The sequence below is a fragment of the Eleutherodactylus coqui genome, chromosome 8 (genome assembly GCF_035609145.1).
Source record: "Eleutherodactylus coqui strain aEleCoq1 chromosome 8, aEleCoq1.hap1, whole genome shotgun sequence".
Classification (NCBI taxonomy): domain Eukaryota; kingdom Metazoa; phylum Chordata; class Amphibia; order Anura; family Eleutherodactylidae; genus Eleutherodactylus; species Eleutherodactylus coqui.
This window is the reverse complement of record NC_089844.1, coordinates 61,999,243-62,022,046: the sequence shown is the minus strand read 5'-3', so window position 1 is coordinate 62,022,046 and position 22,804 is coordinate 61,999,243. Positions and strand designations below refer to the sequence as shown.

General features: G+C 44.3%; 1 protein-coding gene across 1 annotated transcript in view; it reads left to right on the top strand.

The window, feature by feature from the left end:
* HDAC4 (histone deacetylase 4) overlaps positions 1-22,804 on the top strand; it is a 178,048-nt gene that overhangs the window by 22,886 nt on the left and 132,358 nt on the right. Inside the window, exon 2 of the mRNA XM_066575714.1 lies at positions 17,822-17,987. Coding sequence (XP_066431811.1) covers positions 17,966-17,987 — 22 coding nt within the window. The 5' untranslated portion in view covers positions 17,822-17,965. The remainder of the gene's footprint in view (positions 1-17,821; positions 17,988-22,804) is intronic.

Sequence of the window (22,804 nt, the reverse complement as noted above, 5' to 3'; positions counted from 1 at the left end):
CACCCCGACGCAATCTTCTTCCGTGAACTTTCTCGTATTCTGCGCATGCGACCGCCGGCAAAACACCGGACACATGCGCAGGAGTCGGGGAGCCCAGGAAACTTAAAATCTCCTTGCTCTCAGCGACCATCGGTCGCCGAGAGCCTGGAGCAGTGACTGGTGGCCTCGTTGAGCGGTCCCCGGTCACGTGAAAAAAAGGTAGCGATCTACCTTTCGCCGGTCTCACATGACCGGATAGGAATTACGGATTCGGCATGCGTCTGATCCGTGCTATTACGCGGATCAATCGCATTGGATTACACAATTCCGCTCACATTAGTGGGTCGGAATTATGTAATCCACTCGCAGAAAAGAGAACGCAGCAGGTTCTATTTTACCGCGGATATCGGCAACATAGAGCCCATTGTGCTCCATGGTCATGGATATACCCGCAGCCCATACACAACTACGTTGTATACGGGCTGCGGGTACCCGCGTCATTGCTAAGCGACGGTGCGGGAAATAAAAACAACAACAAAAAAGTGTACTGCGCATGACCGCCTGTGTGAATAGGCAGTTATGCGCAGTACATTATGTGGCCGTACGCAGGGACACAGCCGGGCTCACAGCTGGGATCCTCTGCGGGCCTCCGTAAGCAGATTCCACCTACAGCCATGTGAGCCCGGCGTTATTCAGACCGCTACCTGTAATACGGATTTTACAAGAAGCCCCGGGAACGCTCGCCTTCCTGCAGTTCCAGGAGCACCTTGTTGAGCGCCTTCTGTGTGAGACCGCCGCACCTCCGCAAGCTTACGGAGACTCACGGAACGCCACTTTTTACACCCCATACCTGCCGCTGAGGTCAAGAAATGACCCCCAAAAAGCATGAGAGGAGGGGGGATACCCGGTTTTATTGCCCCATGTACCCATCCCAACCAGCCTCCGTAATTACCCCTGTCTTCGGAAATACCACACAGTTCACATTATTACTTATATCTAAGATTTGGGGAACGCCGAAAAGGGCGCAGAGTGTGTGGGGGAGGGGCGATATTTTTAGAGAGTCAATTTTTATTCCGTACAAATGAGCAATGGGGCCTGGGATTTATTCAGTTGAGCCCTGCAATCCAACGGGTGTTCCCTCCATTACAGGCCTTGCCATGTTTCCTGTAAGTAGATTAGGGTCACAATGGGTATGTTTCTGAACACGGGACAAACGGGGGTATCCATTTTGGGGTGAACATCTTCATTCCTATGTACGCTGTACAAAAAAAAACAGTTTTTAAATTGACAAAATTGCCAAAAAAAATGAAAATCGTAATTTTTTTTCCTTCTGCTTTGCTTAAATTTATTCAAATACTGTGGGGTCAAAATACGCAGTACACCCCTAGATGAATTCGTTAAGGGGTCTAGTTTTTAAAATGGGGTCATTTGTGGGGGTTCTTTATAGTTTTGGACGCTCAATGGCTCTATAAGTGGGCAATGGGGCCTGGAATTTATTCCGTTGTACCCTAAAATCCAACGGGTGCTCCTTCCATTATAGGCCTAGTCATGTGTCCTTTAAGTAGATTAGGGCCACAAGAGGTATGGTTCTGAACACGGGACAAACAGGGGTATCAATTTTAGGGTGAAAGTCTTCATTTATATGTGTGCTGTACAAAAAAAACAGTTTTTAAATTGATACAACTGCCAAAAAAATGAAAATTGTGATTTTTTTTTTTCCTACTGCTTTGCTTAGATTTATTCAAAAATTGTAGTGTAAAAATACACAGTACACCCCTAGATAAATTCGTTAGGGGGTCTACTTTTCAAAATGGGGTCATTTGTTGGGGTTCTCTGTCGTTTTGGCCGCTCAAGGGCTCTACAAGTGGGCAATGGGGCCTAAATCACCTTCATGCTAAATTTCTGTTCTGAAAGCCACCGACTACTCCTTTCATTTTGGGCCCCGTTGTGCATCCAGACAAAAGATTTGAGCCACAATGGGTATGTCTCTGAACACGGGACAAACAGGGGTATCCATTTTGGGGTGCAAGTCTTCATTCATGTGTGTGCTGTACCAAAAAACAGTTTTTAAAATGACAGAATTGCCAAAAAAACGAAAATCACAATTTTTTCCTTTTGCTTTGCTTCAATTCATTCAAAAACTGTGGGGTCAAAATGGGCAGTACACCCCTAGATTAATTCGTTAAGGGGTCTAATTTTCAAAATGGGGTCACTTGTGGGGGTTCTCTTTGATTTTGGCCGCTCAAGAGTTCTACAAATGTGCTATGGGGCCTAAAACGCCTTCAAGGAAAATCTATGTTCTGAAAGCCACCGACTACTCCTTTCGCTTTGGGTCCCGTTGTGCATCCACACATAAGATTAGGGCCACAATGGGTATGTCTCTGAACACGGGAGAAACAGGGGTATCCATTTTGGGGTGAAAGGCTTCATTCATGTGTGTGCTGTACAAAAAAAGCTGTTTTTAAAATGACAGAATTGACAAAAAAAACGAAAATCACAATTTTTTTCCTTTTGCTTGGCTTGAATTCATTCAAAAGCTGTGGGGTCAAAATGGGCAGTACACCCCTAGATAAATTTGTTAACGGGTCTAGTTTTCAAAATGGGGTCACTTGTGGGGGTTCTCTTTGGTTTTGGCCACTGAAGAGCTCTACAAAAGTGCTATGGGGCCTAAAACGCCTTCAAGCAAAATTTATGTTCTGAAAGACACCGACTGCTCCTTTCATTTTGGGTCCCGTTGTGCATCGAGACATAAGATTAGGGTCACAATGGGTATGTTTCTGAACACGGGAGAAACGGGGGGGTATCCATTTTGGGGTGTAAATCCTCATTTTCATGGGTTCTATAGGAAAAAAAATATATCTTTAAAATGACATATTTGCAAAAATATGAAATTTTATTTTTTCTCCCCTAAATTGAACTAACTCCTGAAAAAAACTGGTGGGGTCAAAATACTCATGACACCCCTCAGTGAATACATTAAGGGGTGTAGTTTTTAAAATGGGGTCATTTGTGGGGATATTTATTATTCTGACACTTATGAGCCTTTGCAAACTTGGCTTGGTGCAGAAAAACAAAGTGCTCCTCAAAATGCTGAAAAGTAATGTTAAATTTGTACGTCCTCTAAGGCCGCCTGCACACGAGCGGAAATCCCGCCGCGGGATTTCCCGCGGGATTTCCGCCTCTGAAAGTTTGCATAGGAGTGCATTAAAATACGCACTCCTATGCAGACGGCCGCGGTTTGGCCGCGCGAAATCTCGCGCGGCAAACAAGCCGCGGCATGTCCTAATTTTCTGCGGGGCACGCACTCACCCGGCCGCCGGCTCCGGTCTGCGCATGCGCCGGCTGCGCGGCAGCCGGCACATGAAAGAGCCGGGGCCGCCAGACGCGGGTGAGTACGCGCTCGTCCCTGCAGGCGCTCGGGTCGGATCGCACGGCGAGAATTCTCGCTGCCGGATCCGACCCGCTCGTCTGCAGGCGGCCTAAATGGTTAAAAAAACACAAGTTTTTCAAGTGTGCATTCAGAATAAAGTAAACAGATGGAAATACATATCTTATCAAAAATTTGTACAGTATGTTTGGACATATTTGAGATATTACGGTTGAAAATGTGAAAAAATGACACTTTTTTCAACTTTTTTCCAATATTGGTACTTTTAATAAATATACACAAATGATATCGGTCTCTTTTTACAACCTAAATGAAGTACAACATGTGGCAAAAAAACAATGTCAGAATCACTGGGATATGTAAAGCTTTTACGGAGTTATGCTACGTTGAACGACGCATGTCAGATTTCCAAAATTTGGCTCCGTCACTAAGGCGCAAACAGGCTTCGTCACTAAGGGGTTAACATACACACTCTATTTAATATATATATATCCTACTCTAAGGAGTCTGTCCCGTGACTTGGCCTTTTTATAAGCTGCCATTGTTGCTGCTTGAGAGTAAAGCTGCCGGTGGCAAGTTCTGCCTTGTAGTCCCATTCTTCTTCTTCTTCCTCTTTTGCTTTCCACCTACATATTTTCAAAAGAAGGGGGGGAAAAAAAATCTTTATTCTTGACTTCTTCTGGAAAATGAGTCATGAGTGTTCAAAGTTATGTACCTTGCGGGAGGTAACATCTAGGAATTAGGCTTTTCTTTTAAGGGTGCAAAGAGTAGGCGTACCCATTTCCTCAAAAGAAAATAACCTATAATTTAACGTACAAGCGTATATTTTTAGTAATCGGGGCTGCTTGTTGCCAAGGATCAGTATAAGATTGTTACAGATATTACTTGCTTTTATTGTTCAGAGGCCCGTATTCTTATTTTTATGCATTATGGGAAAATATGTACAATCAACTTATTTCGGACGACGTTTTGAAGGCATTCACCTAATGGATACGAGGCCGTCCTTCTCAATGGGACCAATTTCCTTCCAATGTGTGCATTAAAAGCCAGAAGGAATTGCGCTACAGTGGCGGGGTGAACAACCCGCTGTAAGGTGACCTGGGGCGCTGTTACATGAGGGCTAGTAGCAGTTTTAAGACAAACTTCAAAATCCACTGGTCTGAATTCTGAAGTGATAAAGTGGATTGGCTCTGTGGAATTCTAACTATAGAATCTGCATACATCTGCATGCCAATCCGCAGCAGAATTCGGAATCACAGCTGCAGATTTGTACCTCCCCAATCATTTACTAAATCCACAGTAAATTTGTCTGGTGCAGATTCAGACCATGTGAACATAACTAGGCCTAGGCTTACTGCTGTTTGTGACCTTTGTCATATTGTAAGTGGCGAAACTTACTGAAAGTTTTGCAAAATTGAAAAGGAAACTAAATGTTGCCTGTAAGCCTTCACTGTAAAGTAAAGGGGTTTTCTGCTTTTAATTATTGATTATCAATCCTCAGGATAGGTCATCAATAGTAGAATGGCAGGGGTCCATCACTATGAACCTCCAGCTGTTCTCAGGGGTTGAAGTGAATGCTCATAGTTGGTTATCTGACTTCCCCAGACCGCCCTGACGACTTCTTCCAGACACTTTTCAGTTGCTTTTGATGCTAAGTCCCTGCTCTGTCTCATAGCGGTGTTACGTGCGCACTGCATTATGTATGGACAGTGTTGCATATTCTACCCATGGAGAAGGATAGGGCTGTTCGTGCATGATACAAGGTGAAATAGAGCATGCTGCCATCTTTTCCACAATCTCGTGTTCGCCCATGTGACTGTAGCCCTGGGTGCAGATTTTAACTAGGATTTTAGGGTGGATTTGCTGCTGACTTTTATTCGCTGTGGAAAATTTGTAACGGATTCGCCACATGTTAACGCGTCCCATGATGTGACAAACTCTAACACTTGGCCCCTCCACGCCGCAGTGGATGATATGGATTCTTTTTTTTCCCCCCTCTGAAATGGTAGCGATCAGTATGTTGCTAGCTAGAGATCACAACTAGAAAGATATCGTCAGGATATGTGCGCTATGGAAGACCGCCATGACGTTAGAACCATTCGCGATACGTCTCAACACTCGCTACAAACTTCTAGTTTCAGCACCTTTTTAACTTCCTGCAATCCCGATAATGGCTCTTCTGGAGTGGAAGAAGATTGCGAAAGCTTCTGTACTTGCAATGTTAACGTCATACGGAGGAAATGTAATGCCGTTCCCAAACTGTCGGATTACGCCTCAGGCATCGGGGCCCCTTCATGTAATCTGTAGGGATTTGTGGCGGACTCTACGGCACTTACTGTTCTTGTACCGTGTGCGCTCTACATGCCTCCGTCTACCGGTAATGGGCCCGGTGTTCTGGTCTTCCTGCCGAGGAGCTTCTGCAGCCGGATGATCATGTTCAGTAATGGCTGGAATCACACCGCGCTATATTCCACTCTCGAACGCTGGTTGCCAGGGTGACCAAAAAGTATTTTCTTCAATCCAGTTTTTTCCCCCAGACAGGCTGCAATTTAAACCTTCAAAATAATTATTTGGCACGGTGTGAAGTTTCTGTACAGACGAGGTACACATTTCTCATGGTGAGTGGGCAGAGCTGGGCTGGTTTACAGATCATCCGGCACTTGTGAAAGAGACGTAATGAGTTGGTGACATTGTCTACGCCGCTTCACTTAAATGCTTCCACTAGAACAAAACCGGGAGTAATGTGTTTACTCGATGCTGTTTTGATCTCCGCCATGATTTAAACTGTTTCTTCTATCTACTTCGCAGAGATGTTTGTGGTTTTTGGTTGTTTTTATTTTCTTATTTGTTAAAAAAAAAAAAAAAGCGTTGTTATAAATTGTGTAGCGACCGATTTTCAGAACGGCTGATTAACAGCTTTGAACGCTACAGAAAAAATATTGCAAATTTTTAAAAGTTTTTGTTAAAACCCCTGATGAACCTTGGATGCGCTGAAAAATCATTAAAGGTCTCTTGAGATGTATCCATCGTTGCAGTTGTCACGTTCCGCCAATACTTTTAATGGTGGTTGCAATTCTAAACCGTGGAGTAACCTAGTGTGTAAGGCCGCAAAAAATACACATTTCCATCCAGTTCAGCTTGTATAGAAGTGTGTACTGTTATGTGTTTTTCTTTGTTGAATAGTCCATAAAGGATGGAAAACGATCGTTCGTACACAGTGGCCAGATCAAATTTAACCCTTTGCGATCCAATTTTGGATTCAGGGTTTACTAGGGAGCTTTCTCTTTCTGCCATTATACAATGGCGCCATCTGCTGGGTAGAGACAGTACTGAGGTATGGGACATGCTGGAGAGGCCACTCAACAACAGAGCGGCCAGTAAAATATAGTAAGAATACCCTGCGGGACGTCTTCCGACATCGGAGCTGTACAGACTTCAATCAGAATGTCTTCAGATGTTAGACAGTGGATTGGAAAGGGTTAAGCTTCTTCCACACAGGATTTCAGCAGCGCTGGCGTGCGTTAGGCCAGCGTTTTCAGCACAGCTCAATCAAATGCTCACCTAGTAGGCACCGTCCCTGCAGGCTTCCAGGTACTTGTCTGTGCCTGTATAGCATCTCTTGATGGTAACTGGGTTCCAAGATCATGCCTCCAGCATGAGATTGGTCTGATTGGCTGAGCTGCGAGCTGTTAATTCATTGAATGGCTGTGATTGGGGCATCCAGTACTGGCTGTGATTGGTGTTGGATTAGCCAATCAGAACAATCTCTTGCTGGAGGCGGGATCCTCAAACCCTGTCATTAGCAAAAGATTTTCTGACAGTGCCCGGAAAGCAGCATCAGGGATCAGGCAGCGTCAGCATTGGTGAGTATAACTTTTTAAATTTTTTTTTTTGGTAGTGCCGCGGTTTTAGCAGCACTATTAACACTGCCCATTCATTTCAATGGGCGACGCAGGGCTGAAAACTGCCAAAGATAGAATATGCAACGCTGTCAAAGCGCAATGTTGTCAATCCTGCATTTTGACACTTATGTGAACAGCCTCATTGAAATGAATGGGAGCGTTGTACAGCATTTAGCCCAGCGCTGAAAAGGCAGCACTGAACGCTGTAAAAAAACGACTGTGTGAGCAAGGCCTTACTTGAGGTTATGTGTTCACCTACTATTCAATTTCTCAGTTTGTGTAATGCAGTTATATGAACCTACAACTGAAACTGCCTAGAGGGGCACACGGGCACTCCTGTCTCAGTTACTGATCATAATCCCACAGATCCTGTCGCACAGTCATAATTGAGGAGATCACAGCTCACCCTTCTGACTGTATATTTTTTTTCTGGAGCTTATTTTGGTGAATATAGACGGTATGGATAAGTAAAATGTCCGTCCAGCAGGCAGAAATGGTACAGCCTCTAATTCATGATTAGATGGATGTGAAGCTGAAAGCAAAATTTTTACCATCAATATGGTGCCTGATATGTATCAGACATGAGGCTGCACTGCATGGAAGTCACACTATTCCCTGTGTATTGCAATCAGGTGAGGGGTGCAGGGGTGGAAAAATGTCATTCGCTGATTTATTCTTTAATGACAACAGCATTTTTAAGGCTAGATTCAGACTAACGTGTCGTCCACGGGCGCGCACAGATTCTGAGTGCTGAATCCCACAGCAGATTCCTGCCGTGCCGCAGACCTGAGGCAAAAAATACACTTTACTCACTTTTCCAGACACGACGTGCCGTGCATGTCCACAGTGTCAGCTACGGGTGTGCCACGGACCAGAAGGCTTCTATTGACCTCAATGGATCCGCAGAAAAATGGAGCATGCTGCGTTTTTTGTGTTTAAAAAAAAAAAGAAAGACATCCACGGGTATTTAAATACCTGCGGATGCCCAATAATAGTCTATGGGCATGTGACCCACGCAGATTCCACAATTCAATTGTGCCCGTGGGAATGAGGCCTTAATATGTGCCCCAAGTATGTGCAATTTGCATATATATCGCTATTGACTTCAGTGCAAAAAATACAAATTTTCACTGCCCCGTATACACCCACAGTTCTGTTGAAGAACATAGTTGGCTACGCTTTTCCATGCATTTAAACAGACATGTAACAGCCACGTGTCCCCAGAGGACACCCGTTTGGCTAGCAGAAGTCCTTAGACCTATATACACCAAACCTAGTGCCCAAAAATGGTGCGACCCTTGCCTAAAATTTCAGTTAACAAGTTGCACAGGGTATATGATCTAGTTGGTCAAATACAAGAAATTTCAAAGAAGCTAATGGGAGCGATTGTGATGTTTTAGGAAACTACTAGGGTTTTTTTTTTTGTTTTTTTTTAATGAGCTTACATATAGAATTAATGGCCACTTTTTTAGATGCCCTGGCCCTTTCACAATTGGAGCTTCCCTGTATAGATATTAGACACGGGACCCATAAGTGCAACATAAAATCGTGTGACAAGTTTTCCGTGTGTCATTTTCAGTGTGAATCTACATTAGAATGAGAGAATCCAGCGATCCAAGTGACTTTGAATGAAGACTGGTCATCGATGCTAGACTGGCTTTGGGACAGGATTTCAAAAATTGCCAATTATGTGGGCAGAAAGGCATGATCAAGGAAAAACGTGTGACAAAAGGGGATCCTGTGGATGTAGACAACTGCTTGATAAAAGGGGTCAGAGGTGGATGTCCAGAATGGCTCTGGTGAAGAGATGATCCCCAGCTGAGCAGATTGCTTATGTTAACTGGAGCACCAGTGACGTGTTCGGCTGCAAACACACAGCTTGTCATTCCGTGGTTCTGATGGACCAGAGATACAAACAACTAGTTTAGTCCTCTTTCTCACACACCGCTTTTTTTCAGCGTTTAACGCTACGTTTTAAACACCGTGCTAAACGCTGTAAAACGCCTCTGTTAATTGCAATGGGGCTTCTCAGGCGAGTGCATTTTTTGAAGTGTTGTCTGTTCTATTTTTGTGCGTTTCAGCGTTTTTGAATGCGATGCGTCGCCCATTGGAATTAATGGGGAGTGTTTTCAGCGCTGTCAAAAACGCACGGCAACGTAGCTGTACAGTTTTGGCAGCGACGTTTTAAACTGAGATTTTTATTAGCGTTTTTGAACGCAGGTTACTCTGTTTGATAGGGAGCATTAAAAAAACGCTATCTAATGGGTGATGAGGTGCGTTAAAAAGCACAACCAATGCGCCAAAATAGAATAAAACAGCGGTTCGAGTGCAGGTCTGCATGGCCCCATTGAAATCAATGAGAGCATTGCACAACGATTGTCATGGCGTTCAAAACACCGCTGTGAAAGTGGCCTTAGGCTAACTTGACACGGGCGAGCGCGATATGGTGAATTGCGCCTCCATATCGCACTCCCCACTATGTGAACTCCCCACGGATGCAAGACGCTTTCATGTTAAAACATGCTGGTGTCACTGCGGGGCTGAAGGGAATCCCCTGCCGCAGCTGTCCCAGCCGAGGCAGAGGATTGCAGAGTTTCTCCTAATGCGAGATTACCCAGCTAGATAGAAAATCCTGCGATTTGCTTCCTGCATAGCATTGCATCGCGGTGTCATGTGGGAAAACTTCACTCATGTGATTTTGATGCTTGTGTAAAGCTGGCCTTAGAGTATCTATCATAGCGGTCTAAGGGCCTTGTCGCACTAGCATTTTCATCTCCTTTTTCTCTTCCTTCATGGGAATAATAAAACAAAAAGAAAATGTTTCCTTTTTCAAGCCCACTGAAATGTAGTGAAACGGACGTTCTTGGGTTTTAATCCGTTTCTGTATTTTCCATCTCCATTTCATTTTTTACATTGGATCAAAAGCACAGACTGCTGTACTTTTATAGACTTATGGAAAGGACCTCCAGGGTCATCGGGTCCAACCCCCTGCTCAGTGCAGGATTCACTAAATCATCCCAGACGGATATTTGTTCAGCCTTTGTTTGAACACTTCCATTGAAGGAGAACTCACCACCTCCCGTGGTAACCTGTTCCACTCATTGATCACCCTCACTGTTAGAAAGCTTTTTCTAATATCTAATTTGTGTCTCCTCCCTTTCAGTTTCATCCCATTGCTTCTAGTCTTTCCTTGTGCAGATGAGAATAGGGCTGATCCCTCTGCAGTGTGACAGCCCTTCAGATATTTGTAGACAGCTATTAAGCCTCCTCTCAGCCTTCTTTTTTACAAGCTAAACATTCCCAGATCCTTTAACCGTTCCTCATAGGCCCTGATTTGCAGACCGCTCATCATCTTGGTAACTCTTCTCTGAACTTGCTTCACCTTGTCTCTGTCTTTTTTAAAGTGGGGTGCCCAGAACTGGACACAGTATTTCAGATGAGGTCTGAGTAAGTCCTGCACACGGGTGTATTTGTATTGCGGAGTCAGCGGCAGGCATCCACCTCCGGACTCCACAGTAAATACAGCCCATGGTATTTAATGGCATGATACTATTTCATCTCTGCGAGCGGAAATCTAATGTGATTTTCCGCTCGCGGAGAATAAATCACAGCGCGCTGCGATTTTGTGCGGGTTGCACGTGGCCAGCTTCCTTTGAAGTCAATGGAAGCCGTCCATCTCGCGGCACTTGCGCAGTGAGCACTGCTGAAATATCGCGGGATACGCGTCCCCTCCAGCGCCGGCGGCTACTGTGCATGCGCGACTGCCAGCACATCCACAGCATGTGCAGAAGCCGCTGGACCGGTAAGTTGGGGTCACCGGCCAGTGAGGGAATCCCGCATGTGGGGTCTGACCCGCCTGTGTGCAGGAGGCCTAAGGAAGAGTAGAGGGGGATAATGACCTCACGTGATCTAGACTCTGTTTCTCTTAATACATCCCAGAATTGTGTTTGTCTTTTTTGGCTGCTGCATCACATTGTTGACTCATGTTCAGTCTGTGATTTATCAGTATATCCAAGTCTTTTTCACATGTGCTGCTGCTTAGCCCAATTCCTCCCATTCTGTATGTGCTTTTTTTCATTTTTCTTGCCCAGATGTAGGACTTTGCATTTCTCCTCGTTAAATACCATTCTGTTAGTCGCCGCCCACTGTGCAAGCTTTTCTAGATCTTTTTGAATACTCTCCCTCTGTTCCCTAGTGTTTAGCTTTCCATTTCACTTTCGTTTACTTATTTCTGTTTTTAATGAAATTGGATCAGTTGAAAAAATGCTAGTGTATAGGTAGCCTGAGGCCGGGTGCACACGGGTGAATTCCAATTGCGGAATCTGCGATTGGCTTCCGTGCGGAGGATCAGCAGCAAAATCAGGGCATTGAAAAGCATATACTTTCACTTGTTCGTTCACACTCGCAGATACGAATTGTGCATTCTGCGAGCGGAAGAAAAAGCGCATCATACTCTATTTTCCGTGGATGGCCTCCATTAAAGTCATCGCTTAGCGACGCCACACGACATACAAAAAGGGGGAAAAAAACCTGCACTACGCATGACCGGCAGCGAGCCGTCGCGATCATCCGCATTATAGAAAAAACCTGTTACAAGGGTTCTTAAAACCGGAATCTGCTGTGGGCCTACTGGGGTGCGGAAACCGATCCAGCCGTGTGAGCCCGGCCTAAGAGAGACCGAAAAATAGAAACTTCAATGTAGAAAAAAAAATAATTGGGATTTTCCAGCGGTGGAAAAACTATTATCTAGTCTGAATACAGATTTCTGTACCAGCATGTTGATGGGAGGGTCACAATTTGTGAGAGAGGTTTCGGCACATCCTGGGCCCAATAACACCTTGAAGCCCAAAGGAGATCCAATGGTTGTCCTCTAATAAAGTGGGAATTCACTTTTTAGGAAAAGTTTGAGCAAGTTTGCAAACAGTCTAATTTTTCTTTTGTTTTAGCACACGATCCTGGGAGAATAGCTCTGCAGAAATGGCACCAGATGGCGCATTGTACGGTGGCACACAGTTCCTGCCACGTGTATGAAGCCTACTAAATACTCATCATCCGTACAAAATAGGTAAAGCAGCAGAGTTGCCTGCTTTTTTCCCTATCTCCAAGAGACGTGCGTAGTGCAGCTGCTCACCTGCTTGAGCGCCGCTCTATAAAGTCCTTTGCTGCGGCACGTCAACCATGAGGTCAGACTATGAATAGTTCAGAGGTGGTCCCAGCAGTTGGATGCCCGCTGATATAACATTTATTACCCATCCCATTTCATTAGTCCCTTTTTTTTTACAGTTTGAGTATTCTTGCCTGGATATAAATCATAAAATGGCGCAAAAAGGTAAAATTCGGGTTACGTCCATTATTATTATGGCGTCCCTGTGATCTTCCAGGTTTATTAGTATGTGTGTTTACATTGAAATAGACTCTTTTAATAATTGATTTAAAGCCGTAGTAACCCTTTTATACTCCGATCAGCGAGTTTTTTTTCCCTCTTAATTGAAAAAGATGATAATTTTGTCAGAGATTTGTCAAACTTGCATCTAATATTTCTAGTTTTGACTGCAGTGGTGGGTAATTTGGTGTTGAGTATCTGTCACAGTGTGACTGCTTTGCCTATTTACAGGCCCAGTAGGGCAGGAGCGCTGCAGAGATGCTTCTCTATAGATCTATGTGCTGTAAAATGTTCCATTTTTTTTCTTTCCTCCTCCATTCAACAGAAATGGCGCCTTGTCAAGAATGCTGCATTAATTATTTGTAACCTGTAATTATAAACCTGATACATTTTGTGCTGCAGCTATACAAATTCTACTACCAAACAGTCAATGCGTAATTATTTGTTTAGTGTTGATGCTTTGTGCTGTTTTGGAAGCTAGATTTTTTATTTTTTTTTCTATGTGAATACTAGTGTTTTGTTTCTTCTTCTTTTCACTTTGTACATGATTTCGGAGTACATTATTTTTCCTTTTTCTGCCTCATTTGTGATCCTAAGTATAGCGTGTGTATGGATGTGCGCTTGCTTTGACGTTCTTTTACATACTATTTTTTTTCAATTGCTATATTCCATTTTCAGGATGAAAATACATCCTTTATATTATAGTTTAGTGAGGATTTTGAATACAGTTTTTTTTTTTTTTTCTTCCCATAGTCAGGATGGACGCCATCTCCTCCGCGCTCTGATATACGTGTGTGTGTGTGTGTGTTATTTGTGGGTCAGGAACGCTATCTTTTCTCCTTAGGGAGAGCACCAGTGAGAAGACTTGTAAGGCCATTCATGCTCCTCTGGGTAATATGCAAATAAGGAAGATGGAACAATATTTGGCACCCTGCACTTTGTCTACCTATCTCTATATATATTAGATACTATGTGCTGATGACTAGCTTGGGCAACAATGTGGTTGGGAGTTTGTTGTCATACAGTCACCGTTTATATTGTAGCACTCTACCACTGATCTGCATTGTTTTATCCTAGACTTGTAGTTTGATACTTTGTACTATTTTTATATAAAAGTGACACCCTTGGAGTGACTGTAGGGTGCTGACGGCTCAGTGCGCCATACTTTATCTCACATTTATATTATGCTAGTTTATTGGCCAGTCCCTCCCATCTGCTACACAGGGAGAGGGATTTGGGTGTCTCCTTTACACCGGATCAGAAAATCAAGTCTCACGCATAGATGTAAAGTCTCCATTTCTATCAGCTCAAAACACTTCCCTGGTGGTACCGGCTGCCCTCCCGGATTCACCAGTGTAGGACCGAGATATTTCCACTCTGCTGGAGATGTAGTTTGGGATCGGGGAACTTGACTACATGTATTCCCAGCAGCCTACGTTAGTGGTTTTTGGAACTCTGGCGCCTAACTTACAACTTCATGAATTTTGCTCCCCCCAAGCACTTTTCTTGCTCCTCAGCGACGACCCATTATGTACGTACAAACGCTCAGTGGTACTACATTAGGTTAATGCGGCATGCTCTTGTATCCCTCAATTGTTGAGACAAACCGATGGTCTTGCTATGGTTTCATAAACTACGGGAGATTATGCAGCAACTATTAACCCTTTGCAATCCAATTTTTGAATTCTGTGTTTGCTAGGGGGCTTTCTCTTTCTGCTATTATACAATGGCGCCATCTGCTGGCTAGAGCCAGTACTGCGGTATGGGAGATGCTGGAAAGGCCCCTAACAGAGCGGCCTGTAATATACAGTAAGAATACCCTGCCGGACAGCCTTCAATCAGAATATCTTTAGACGTCAGACAGTGCATTGGAAAGGGCTAAAGAGACTCGCGATAAGTTACTAAAATCATGGTTCTATTAGTTGGAGTTTCCAAACTGCGTGGAATACCGTTCTCTTTCCCTTATCTAAAATTTCTTTTATGGTTTCATGGGAATCTTTCCGTGGTTCTTCTTCATTTTTACGTTGTTTGGCTCTTCTCTATGCTCTAGTGTCTATTGCTCCCTTACCCCCTCCACCTTGTCCCTTGCTGTTGGTTGTTCATGAGTTCATCTAATCACACAAGGTATAGATTTTTTTATTTCTTGAACTTGTACTATTATGGCAGGTGTTTGTATCTTTCTGTGTTGGATAGCTTTTTGGCCTGTGTGCCGTATCGTGGATATGTTTGCCTTTTTAATTGCAAAAAGTTGAATAAATTTTTTAAAAAAATGTAAGATGGTGCTTCATCTTCGCTATGACAATCGGTTTAAATGGTTTTAGTGTTTTACTTATAATTTTGTAAGCCTTTTTGTGTGTAGGTAGCATACACAGTACAATCAGGTTTCTGAAAAGTAAAAGTGTTTTTTACCATGTATGATTGCTTTTATTTGCGATGACACAGAAAATTGCTAGTTAAGAATATTTCTCGAACCAATTACCATGATTGTAAGGCAGGATTCATAGTGGTTGTATTCTACCACAAAACTATTTGCATATCCTCGCGTAATAAGATAAAATGGACAAATTCATTCGGATTTTTAGTTTTACCCCCGTTGAACATACAAGGGGCGGTCATTAAAGAGTTCCCCTGACCCACTTCCTGTGGCCTGAGAGCAATGAAACCTGGCCCAGTTATTAGTCCTTCTCTACATGGGTGCCACCTAAAGACACAAACTTCTCCCATCTCTTTATGCAACTGTAAACACCACGTTGTGACTTCGGTAATCAGAGTCTCCTCATCTGGAAAATGCTTGCCCTTCAAAAATGACTTAATTGTTGGAAAGAGGTGAAAGCCCGATGGTGCGAGGTCAGGTAAATGAGAGAGATGCGGTAGAATTTCATACCTGCAGCAGTGCGTTTCCATCTTGGTTTCGATGGCCTCCTGCAGTTTCCGCAGCAGTGAAGCATAGTATGCCCCAGTAATCGTGGTACCCCTTGATAGGAAATCCATGGGCATGACCTTGCCTGCCGAGGCTTGGGCACGTACCTTCTTTGGCGACGGCGAGTCCGGATGCTTACATTGCATCGACTGGACCCATGTCTCTGGATCATAGTGATGGACCAGCTTTCATCCTGTGTGATCAGTCTGTTGAAAAAGTCCTCCTGGTTTCCATGGCACATTGTGAAGAGCCTGGGAGCATTTGACTCGTTCTTGCTTCTGGATAGGTGTGAGCAGCCGGGGAAGATGTGAAGATGTTCTTGGATACTTTTTTCCATGGACCCCACAGTAATATCGAGATTTTGAGCTAGGTAGCGAATTATTACACAGCGGTTTTCTAAAATCGCAGCCTCCACTTACTGGATAGTGTGTTTATTGATAGCGGAGTGGGGTCGCCCTGGAATAGCATCCGTTTCCACCGAAGTCCAACCACATTTGAATTGATGATGCCAGTTCTTGACTGCACAATATGATGAGGAATCCTCCCCATGAACCTCTTTCATATCACCGAGCGTCTACCTTGGTGTGCGGCCCTTGAAGTAGAGGAACCTGATGACTGCTCTGTATTCCACTGGTCCATTATCAGACCTCGCACCGCTTCAACACCTGTAAAAGAAAGACCGTTATCAGTTCAGAGTTGCAAATTGGCGCCTAACCTATAGAGACTTATATACACGTGCAGTTTCAGCATCCTGCGATAAATAGAAGTAGGTCAGGGGAAACGTTTGATGAACGCCCCTCGTATTAATGTTTTGATCGCTTCTCATGTAGTAAAGTCAGTGGAATAGGATGCATAGGTCTGGAGTTGCGGCCCCATTGACTCAATCGCTGCTGGTCTCTTTCTTGATGCTGGTCTCCATTTACCTATATGGGCTTCTAGGTCCATGAATCTATCAAGTGGGTGGTCCTCACCCCTCATTCTCAATGGGTAGCATCAGACTTGATTGACAGTCTATCGTCACCCATTTACAGTGAGCGGTGGGGGCCGCCTAGTTAACAGATTGCACTAGGGAGCCCTATCTAAGAAGAGTCTGTACGGGTGAATGGGTGAGTATGAAGAGAAAAGTGGCAAGAGTCAGTGGGGCTGCATCTATTAAGCTATGCAGCCAGCCCCACTGAATTCACAGCATGCATGTCCTCTCTAAAGAGAACCTGTCACCAAGTTCATGCTACCCGAACAGTGAGCAGCATGAACCCAGGACAGCTATGTCTCCATGTAAGTTGTGGTTTGCAACACTATGGCATTTCAAAATAAATGAACTTTAAACTGTGACTCTGATTAGAGCTCATGAGATAGAGGTGGGCCGCGCCGATCTCTTCTGGCCTGCAGCAGGCAGACTGACGACAAGGAGAGCGCGCGGGCAGTCTACATGCTGTAGGTGGGGAGAGGCTGGCACGGCCCACCTCTATGACTCAAGAGCTCCGAGACAGACCTTAAAGTGTGTTCTGAAACGCCGCGGTAGTCTGCATGGCGAGCAGTCGACATGCTCAGTACAGTTTCCTACCTCCTCCGCGAGCGGAAATCGCAATTGATGTCCGCTCATGTACAGAAAAAACCTTTTCCATTGAATTCTATGGAAGGTATTTGCTGCGGAATCCGGAGGCGGACCCCCTCTCCAGGTTCCGTAATGCAAATCCGGCTGTGTGCAGCCGGCCTAACATACTAGCCTGCTGTCCCATTCATAGCTTGTCAGGTTCTGTTCACACCGCGGTTCGCGCTCTATTGAAAACCTTATAAAAGCAGGAAGATTGGCAACACACGACCTTATATTGTACCTCCAGTCTCCGGGTAAGGGGTGCGTTTAGATGTAACTGCTATCATTCAAGAAAACGTTAAAACAAACAAAAGTGAGCGAATATCGTTCGGTTTAAACACGAGCCAAGAACTTAACGACAAACAAGAATCATTCGCTTTTCTTCATCCAGTTTCGGATTGCATAAAAGTCCTTGTTGGTTCCTTCACTTCACTTTACGTTTCATAGGAGTGTGAAACACCGGACGATTCTCAACGTTGGTCTGCGGTCCAAACGGGCTGCGTGAGCGGGCTGGCAATGACATCACTAGCTCGTTGCGCTCGGGCAAGCGAGAATCGTGCGTTTGCGTTGTGTGTAGTAGGGCCATTAGTGTAATGGGGGCATCACACAAAACCGTACTTTCAGATTCGCAGTAACCTCTGCTCTCCTCCCACAGGTCGGCGGCACATTTGGAAACTTTCTAGTGGCTTCATGTTGGCGATCCTGGATTTTCTGCACCCTGCGGTGGTTCTTTCATGTCCTTTCGCTTAGCCCCATCTCTGCTCATTGGTAATTCCTCGAAGAATCCTCTTGGCCTGACATGAGCTCCCAGACTCATCCAGGTACGTACTTTTTTTTTATTACTTTTTTTTTCTTAACTTTTTGTGTTGCATTTTATACATAATATGGCTTTATGAATTGACGAATAATCGATCAAAGTTTTACCGCCGCCTTCAACATCGCGTCGTAGTTTTTGCAAATCCGACACGATGGGTTCATGAATTAAACACCATTCTAGTAGCATGGCATTTGGTAGAATAATAAACGCTGTGCCCGAGGTGCCGTCCCACCTACAGCCAAGGAACAGATGGCGGGAATATGCTGAATGTGTTTGTTTAGGTGTATGGAGAGTTTTCGGAACGTCGGGTCCTGAGTGTGTTTTTGTTCTTGTCTCTAGGAGTCTTCATTATCTCCCACTTTTTCTCCACGCTAAACTTTATATTGTAAAGTGATAATTTGTGTCGCCCGTTCATTCCGCGATGCGGAGCAGGAATGCCCTTCCAACAGCTCCCCCTCCCCAAGCTTGTAATCCATCTGGTGATGAAAGGGTTTAATGAGGATGGGGGGGGGGGGGGGGGTCATTTAGGAGGCTGTCAGCAGTTTTTGATGCCTTAGCTAGTGCTTTCAGACCAGCCAGAGAGAATCCCATGCTTTATTTAATGGCTGACTTGTGATAATGCCTCTCCTAGCTCCCGCTCATTGCTTGCTGGCCGCCTTTTGATCCTGAGCGCGATGAGACCGGCTCTATTTATAGGCGGCTGTGAACTGGCTGCACCGTCTTGTATCGCCCTGTTTTTCTAAAGATTTGTTATGCCCTTCCCTCTTGTTAAGAGGCGGTGAGACCTCTGGTTTCTGGAAAATTCAGTGCAGGCAAGCGTTTAATGGATTTTGGTACGTCCTTTATAGCACAGCGACTGTTCGGTCTCATGTAAAAGATGATTAAAGGGCTTGTTTGGATGCTATACCATTTTTTTTTTTTAAACCCAGATCCTAATTTGTGAAACCAATAAAAGTAGTGGTACTTACCAGTCTCCCGCCGTGCCCATTCAGTTCCGCAGTCCCGTTTGAGGGTCTCCCAGTTTTGGCTTTGCAATGGAAACCACCTGAGTTCTGCAGCAAATCAGAGGCTACAGCGGGCGCGGGGGGGGGGGGGGGGGGGTTCTCTTGGCGCCGTGGCTCCTAGCATCTAAGTGGTGATCCCAGGAGAACGGCACCTATCCACTGCAGCGGGAAAGTGGTTTTCGTTCCAAATCATAGACCGGGAAGACCGCCAGACTGCAGCAGGTAAGGACCGGACCACTACTTTTTATTGCTTTTACACATTTGGATCTCTGTTTTAGAAACCCCTTTAATTTTGTGTAACAAAACATTATGCAACATTCTGGTATACTTTGTTTCAATTCCTGATTGTTTGCAATGTCTCTGTCTGCTGTCAGTGAATAGAACCATCCTTGTTTATACCAGGGGTTTAAAACCTGTCTGGGTTTGTTGCTTTACGCGTTTTTCAGTATCTGTACCTTCTCTTTGAATGCTACTTGTATTGGTCAGAGGGGTTATTCAGGCAGAAGAGAAAAAAATTGAAACCTGCTCGGTGGTGGCAAAATGCCCAAAAAAGCCATACTCTCCCCAACCAATATCCTATCTCTGTCGTTATACTTGAGCCCGGTCCCTGGTTGTTGACTTCCTGTTAGAGTGGCATTAGAAACATGTGATTTCTGCAGTCAGTCACAGGTTAACTTCAGCTGGTATGGTCACGTGACCTGTTTCGGGAAGTTTTTCAAGTGGGCGGGGATTGGGTCAAGCACGTATTGTTTCATTTGTGTTTTGCCACCTCTCAGCTGTGTTAGGTTTTTTTTTTTTTTTTGCAAAAAAAAAATTCTGCTGGGGTAACTTGTTTAATGGGTCTCTAAGGGGTTTAAAATTCCTGATAGCCGGTCACTTTAAAACCATGTGTGCAAGTAAAGAACCAAGAGGGGTAACATCACTCCATAGAGAGCACCAAGAAGGTGAGTGTGGAGACTTATAAAGGCCATCCATGCTCCTTTGGGTAATATACAAATAAGGGAGATGGAACAATATTTCTGCAGCGCCACCTATTAGAAGGCAGCATTCCTGCAAGTCAATATTAGACTCTTTATACAAGCCTTGTAGCAATGACTGTGAATTGAAAGCCAAGTCAGAATCCATGCCCAGACAGCTGTTTCAGGGTGTTTTCCCCTCATCAGTGTGTAGTAGGATCCTGGATTGTCTAGTGAGAGGCCTATGACGTGGGTCGGGGACGGTAACGTCACTCCTTAAGGGGAGAACACCAAGAGGAAAGTGAGGATCCTTATAAGGCTATCCGTGCTCCTCTGGGTAATATGCAAATGAGGGAGATGGAACAATACCTCTGCAGTGCCACCTATTGGATGGCAGCATTCCTTCAAATCAATGCTTGACCCTTTATACGGGTCTGTAAAGTAATGACTGGGAATTGAAAACCAAGCCAGAATTAATTCATACACAGACAGCTGTTTCAGGGTGTTTGCCCCTCATCAGTGTGCAGTAGGATCATAGGACATGCAGCGAATTATTATTTTTTTCCATTGCTCGTGTATATGACTCCATTCAAAAGAATGGGGTTCATATTTGCGTGATACGCCAAGCACAGATCTCGCACAGTTTTCTCAGCCGTGTGAGATTAGCTCTACTTGTAGCTCTCTGGATTTCCTCCCTTCTCTCTTCCTCCCCTCTAGCGCGCAGAAGTTAGCAGACTGTGGACAGCCAGCTAATTGAAAAGGGAGACGGCACTTCAGTGGGATTTTGTTTTAAGCACAAAAACCTAATTTTTAGGTACAATATCCAACAGTTTTGCTAATTCATACCGGTTATCATATAAGCACAAGATGTTTGAAAAGTTAGTGACTCTTTAAACCAATATTGATGGTTCCGTTTTCCCATTCATGTAGAGGTTAGGAATGCTCTTCCCTTTGACATCTAGGAACAGACGGCCCCTGCTGAAAGCTCCCTTTCTTTCACTCTTCCTTGTACTTCTTTCCAGCAAGGCAGTAACGTCATACTTCTAATCATCTTCCAAGAAGCTGCAATGATGTTACTTGCCCGAGGCAGCGCTCCCTTCTTCCCATGCTGGAGGGAAAGACTTGTGTGAAGGAATATTTCCTTTGGATGTGTAGGGACAAGATGCTTTCACGTAGGTGTGGCTGACGAGCAGATTAGTGTTCTTCAAAAACATCGGCGTTTTTAAGAGTACTTTGCAGCCTATAAACTATAAAAATTACTATTTTACACTTATTTTATTGAAGCCTCATAACATGATGGCAACGTGCCTGCAAATACATTTTATATTCTGCCATTGCCACGCACCATGCATTATTATTGAGTTTAACACATGTATTGCTGTAGAAGTACTTCATTTTTTTCATTACTTATGTGAGCCTTTTTCATATGGGCAGATATTTGCTAAAGCTAACCGTATCGGGCGTGTTTTATTTATCCGCTGCAATCCTTATATAGTAGTCGTGTGTTTTGTTTTTTTTTAATTTATTTATTTTTTAACTGTCTGAAATTGCATATACCTGTGTGAATGAGACCTAGGGGGTGACAAAATTTGGATGGCATATATGAACTTAAATTAGATTTTTTTTTCATGTTTTGATTTACATCAGTAAGGGCTTATTTAGACGACCGTATAACGGCCTGGTATTCATGCCGGCCGATATACGGTGTCCCTCTCTGCAGGGGGAGGAAGCTGGAAGAGCCGGGAGCAGTGCACTGAGCTCCTGCCCCCTCTCCGCCCCTCGGCACTATTTGCAATGAGAGGAGGCAGGGCTGGTTAAGTTGCAGAACTTAGCCAACCCCTCTCCCCCCCCCCCCCCCCTCATAACGCCCCTCCCATTGCAAATAGTGCTGAGGGGCGGAGAGGGGGCGAGAGCTCAGTGCACTGCTCCTGACTCTTCTAGCCCCCCCCCCCCCTGCAGAGAGGGACACCGTATATTGGCCTGTGTGAATACCCGGCCGATATACGGTCATCTGAACAAGCCCTTAGCCTAAGTTTCACCCAAGAAATACATACATTTTTTGGGTGAAACTTAGATTTACTGATGTAAATCCAAACACGAAAAAAATCTCCTTATTTTGTCGCCCCCCCCCCCCCCCCCTAGGTCTCATTCACACAGGTATATGCAATTTTGGACTGTTAAAAAAAAAACAAAAAAAAAAAAAATACATTTTTCACTGGGGGTGTGCATGTTATATACAGTTGGGTTTTTTGGGGGGTTTTTTTGCTGTGCGTGCGTTTTATTTTGTGTTTTTTTTTTTAACGCAACCATGGACTATAAATGTGCAATTTCGGTCTGTGAATACGGATCAAAATAAGACATGTTGCGCATAGAAAAATAAAATCGCAGCATCATTCCGCATGTCTGAATACACTGATTTAATTTAATAGTTAATAGAGGAGGGTCCTAAATAGGGGACAGCTTTATTAGCTAGAGCAGAGAATGGCTACAATGATCATCTTACTCTGGGGGACCGTACAGACAGTCCATCAATTTTTCAATTGTAATTCTGTAATGCTTCATCTGACCTGTGGAGGTGCTCTAGGGGAATGGAACCCTTTCTGCTGGATTCCCATCTAGGTTACAGCTGGTTGCTAGAGGGCTACTAAATACAGGCATCCTGGCATCAGTTTATCAGGGAACTCTTCTATCAAAAAAAGCTTGTTCAAAGTAGAGCTCCTTTTTCAATTTCTAGGTAACTTGTTGCTAGAAAACGTCTAAGGATTTTTAACTTTTTGAGTCTTCTAATGAAGTATATGAAATGCCATTGCTCCACCAGTAACATAAGCAGATTTACTGCAACAGCTCATGGACAGAACAAA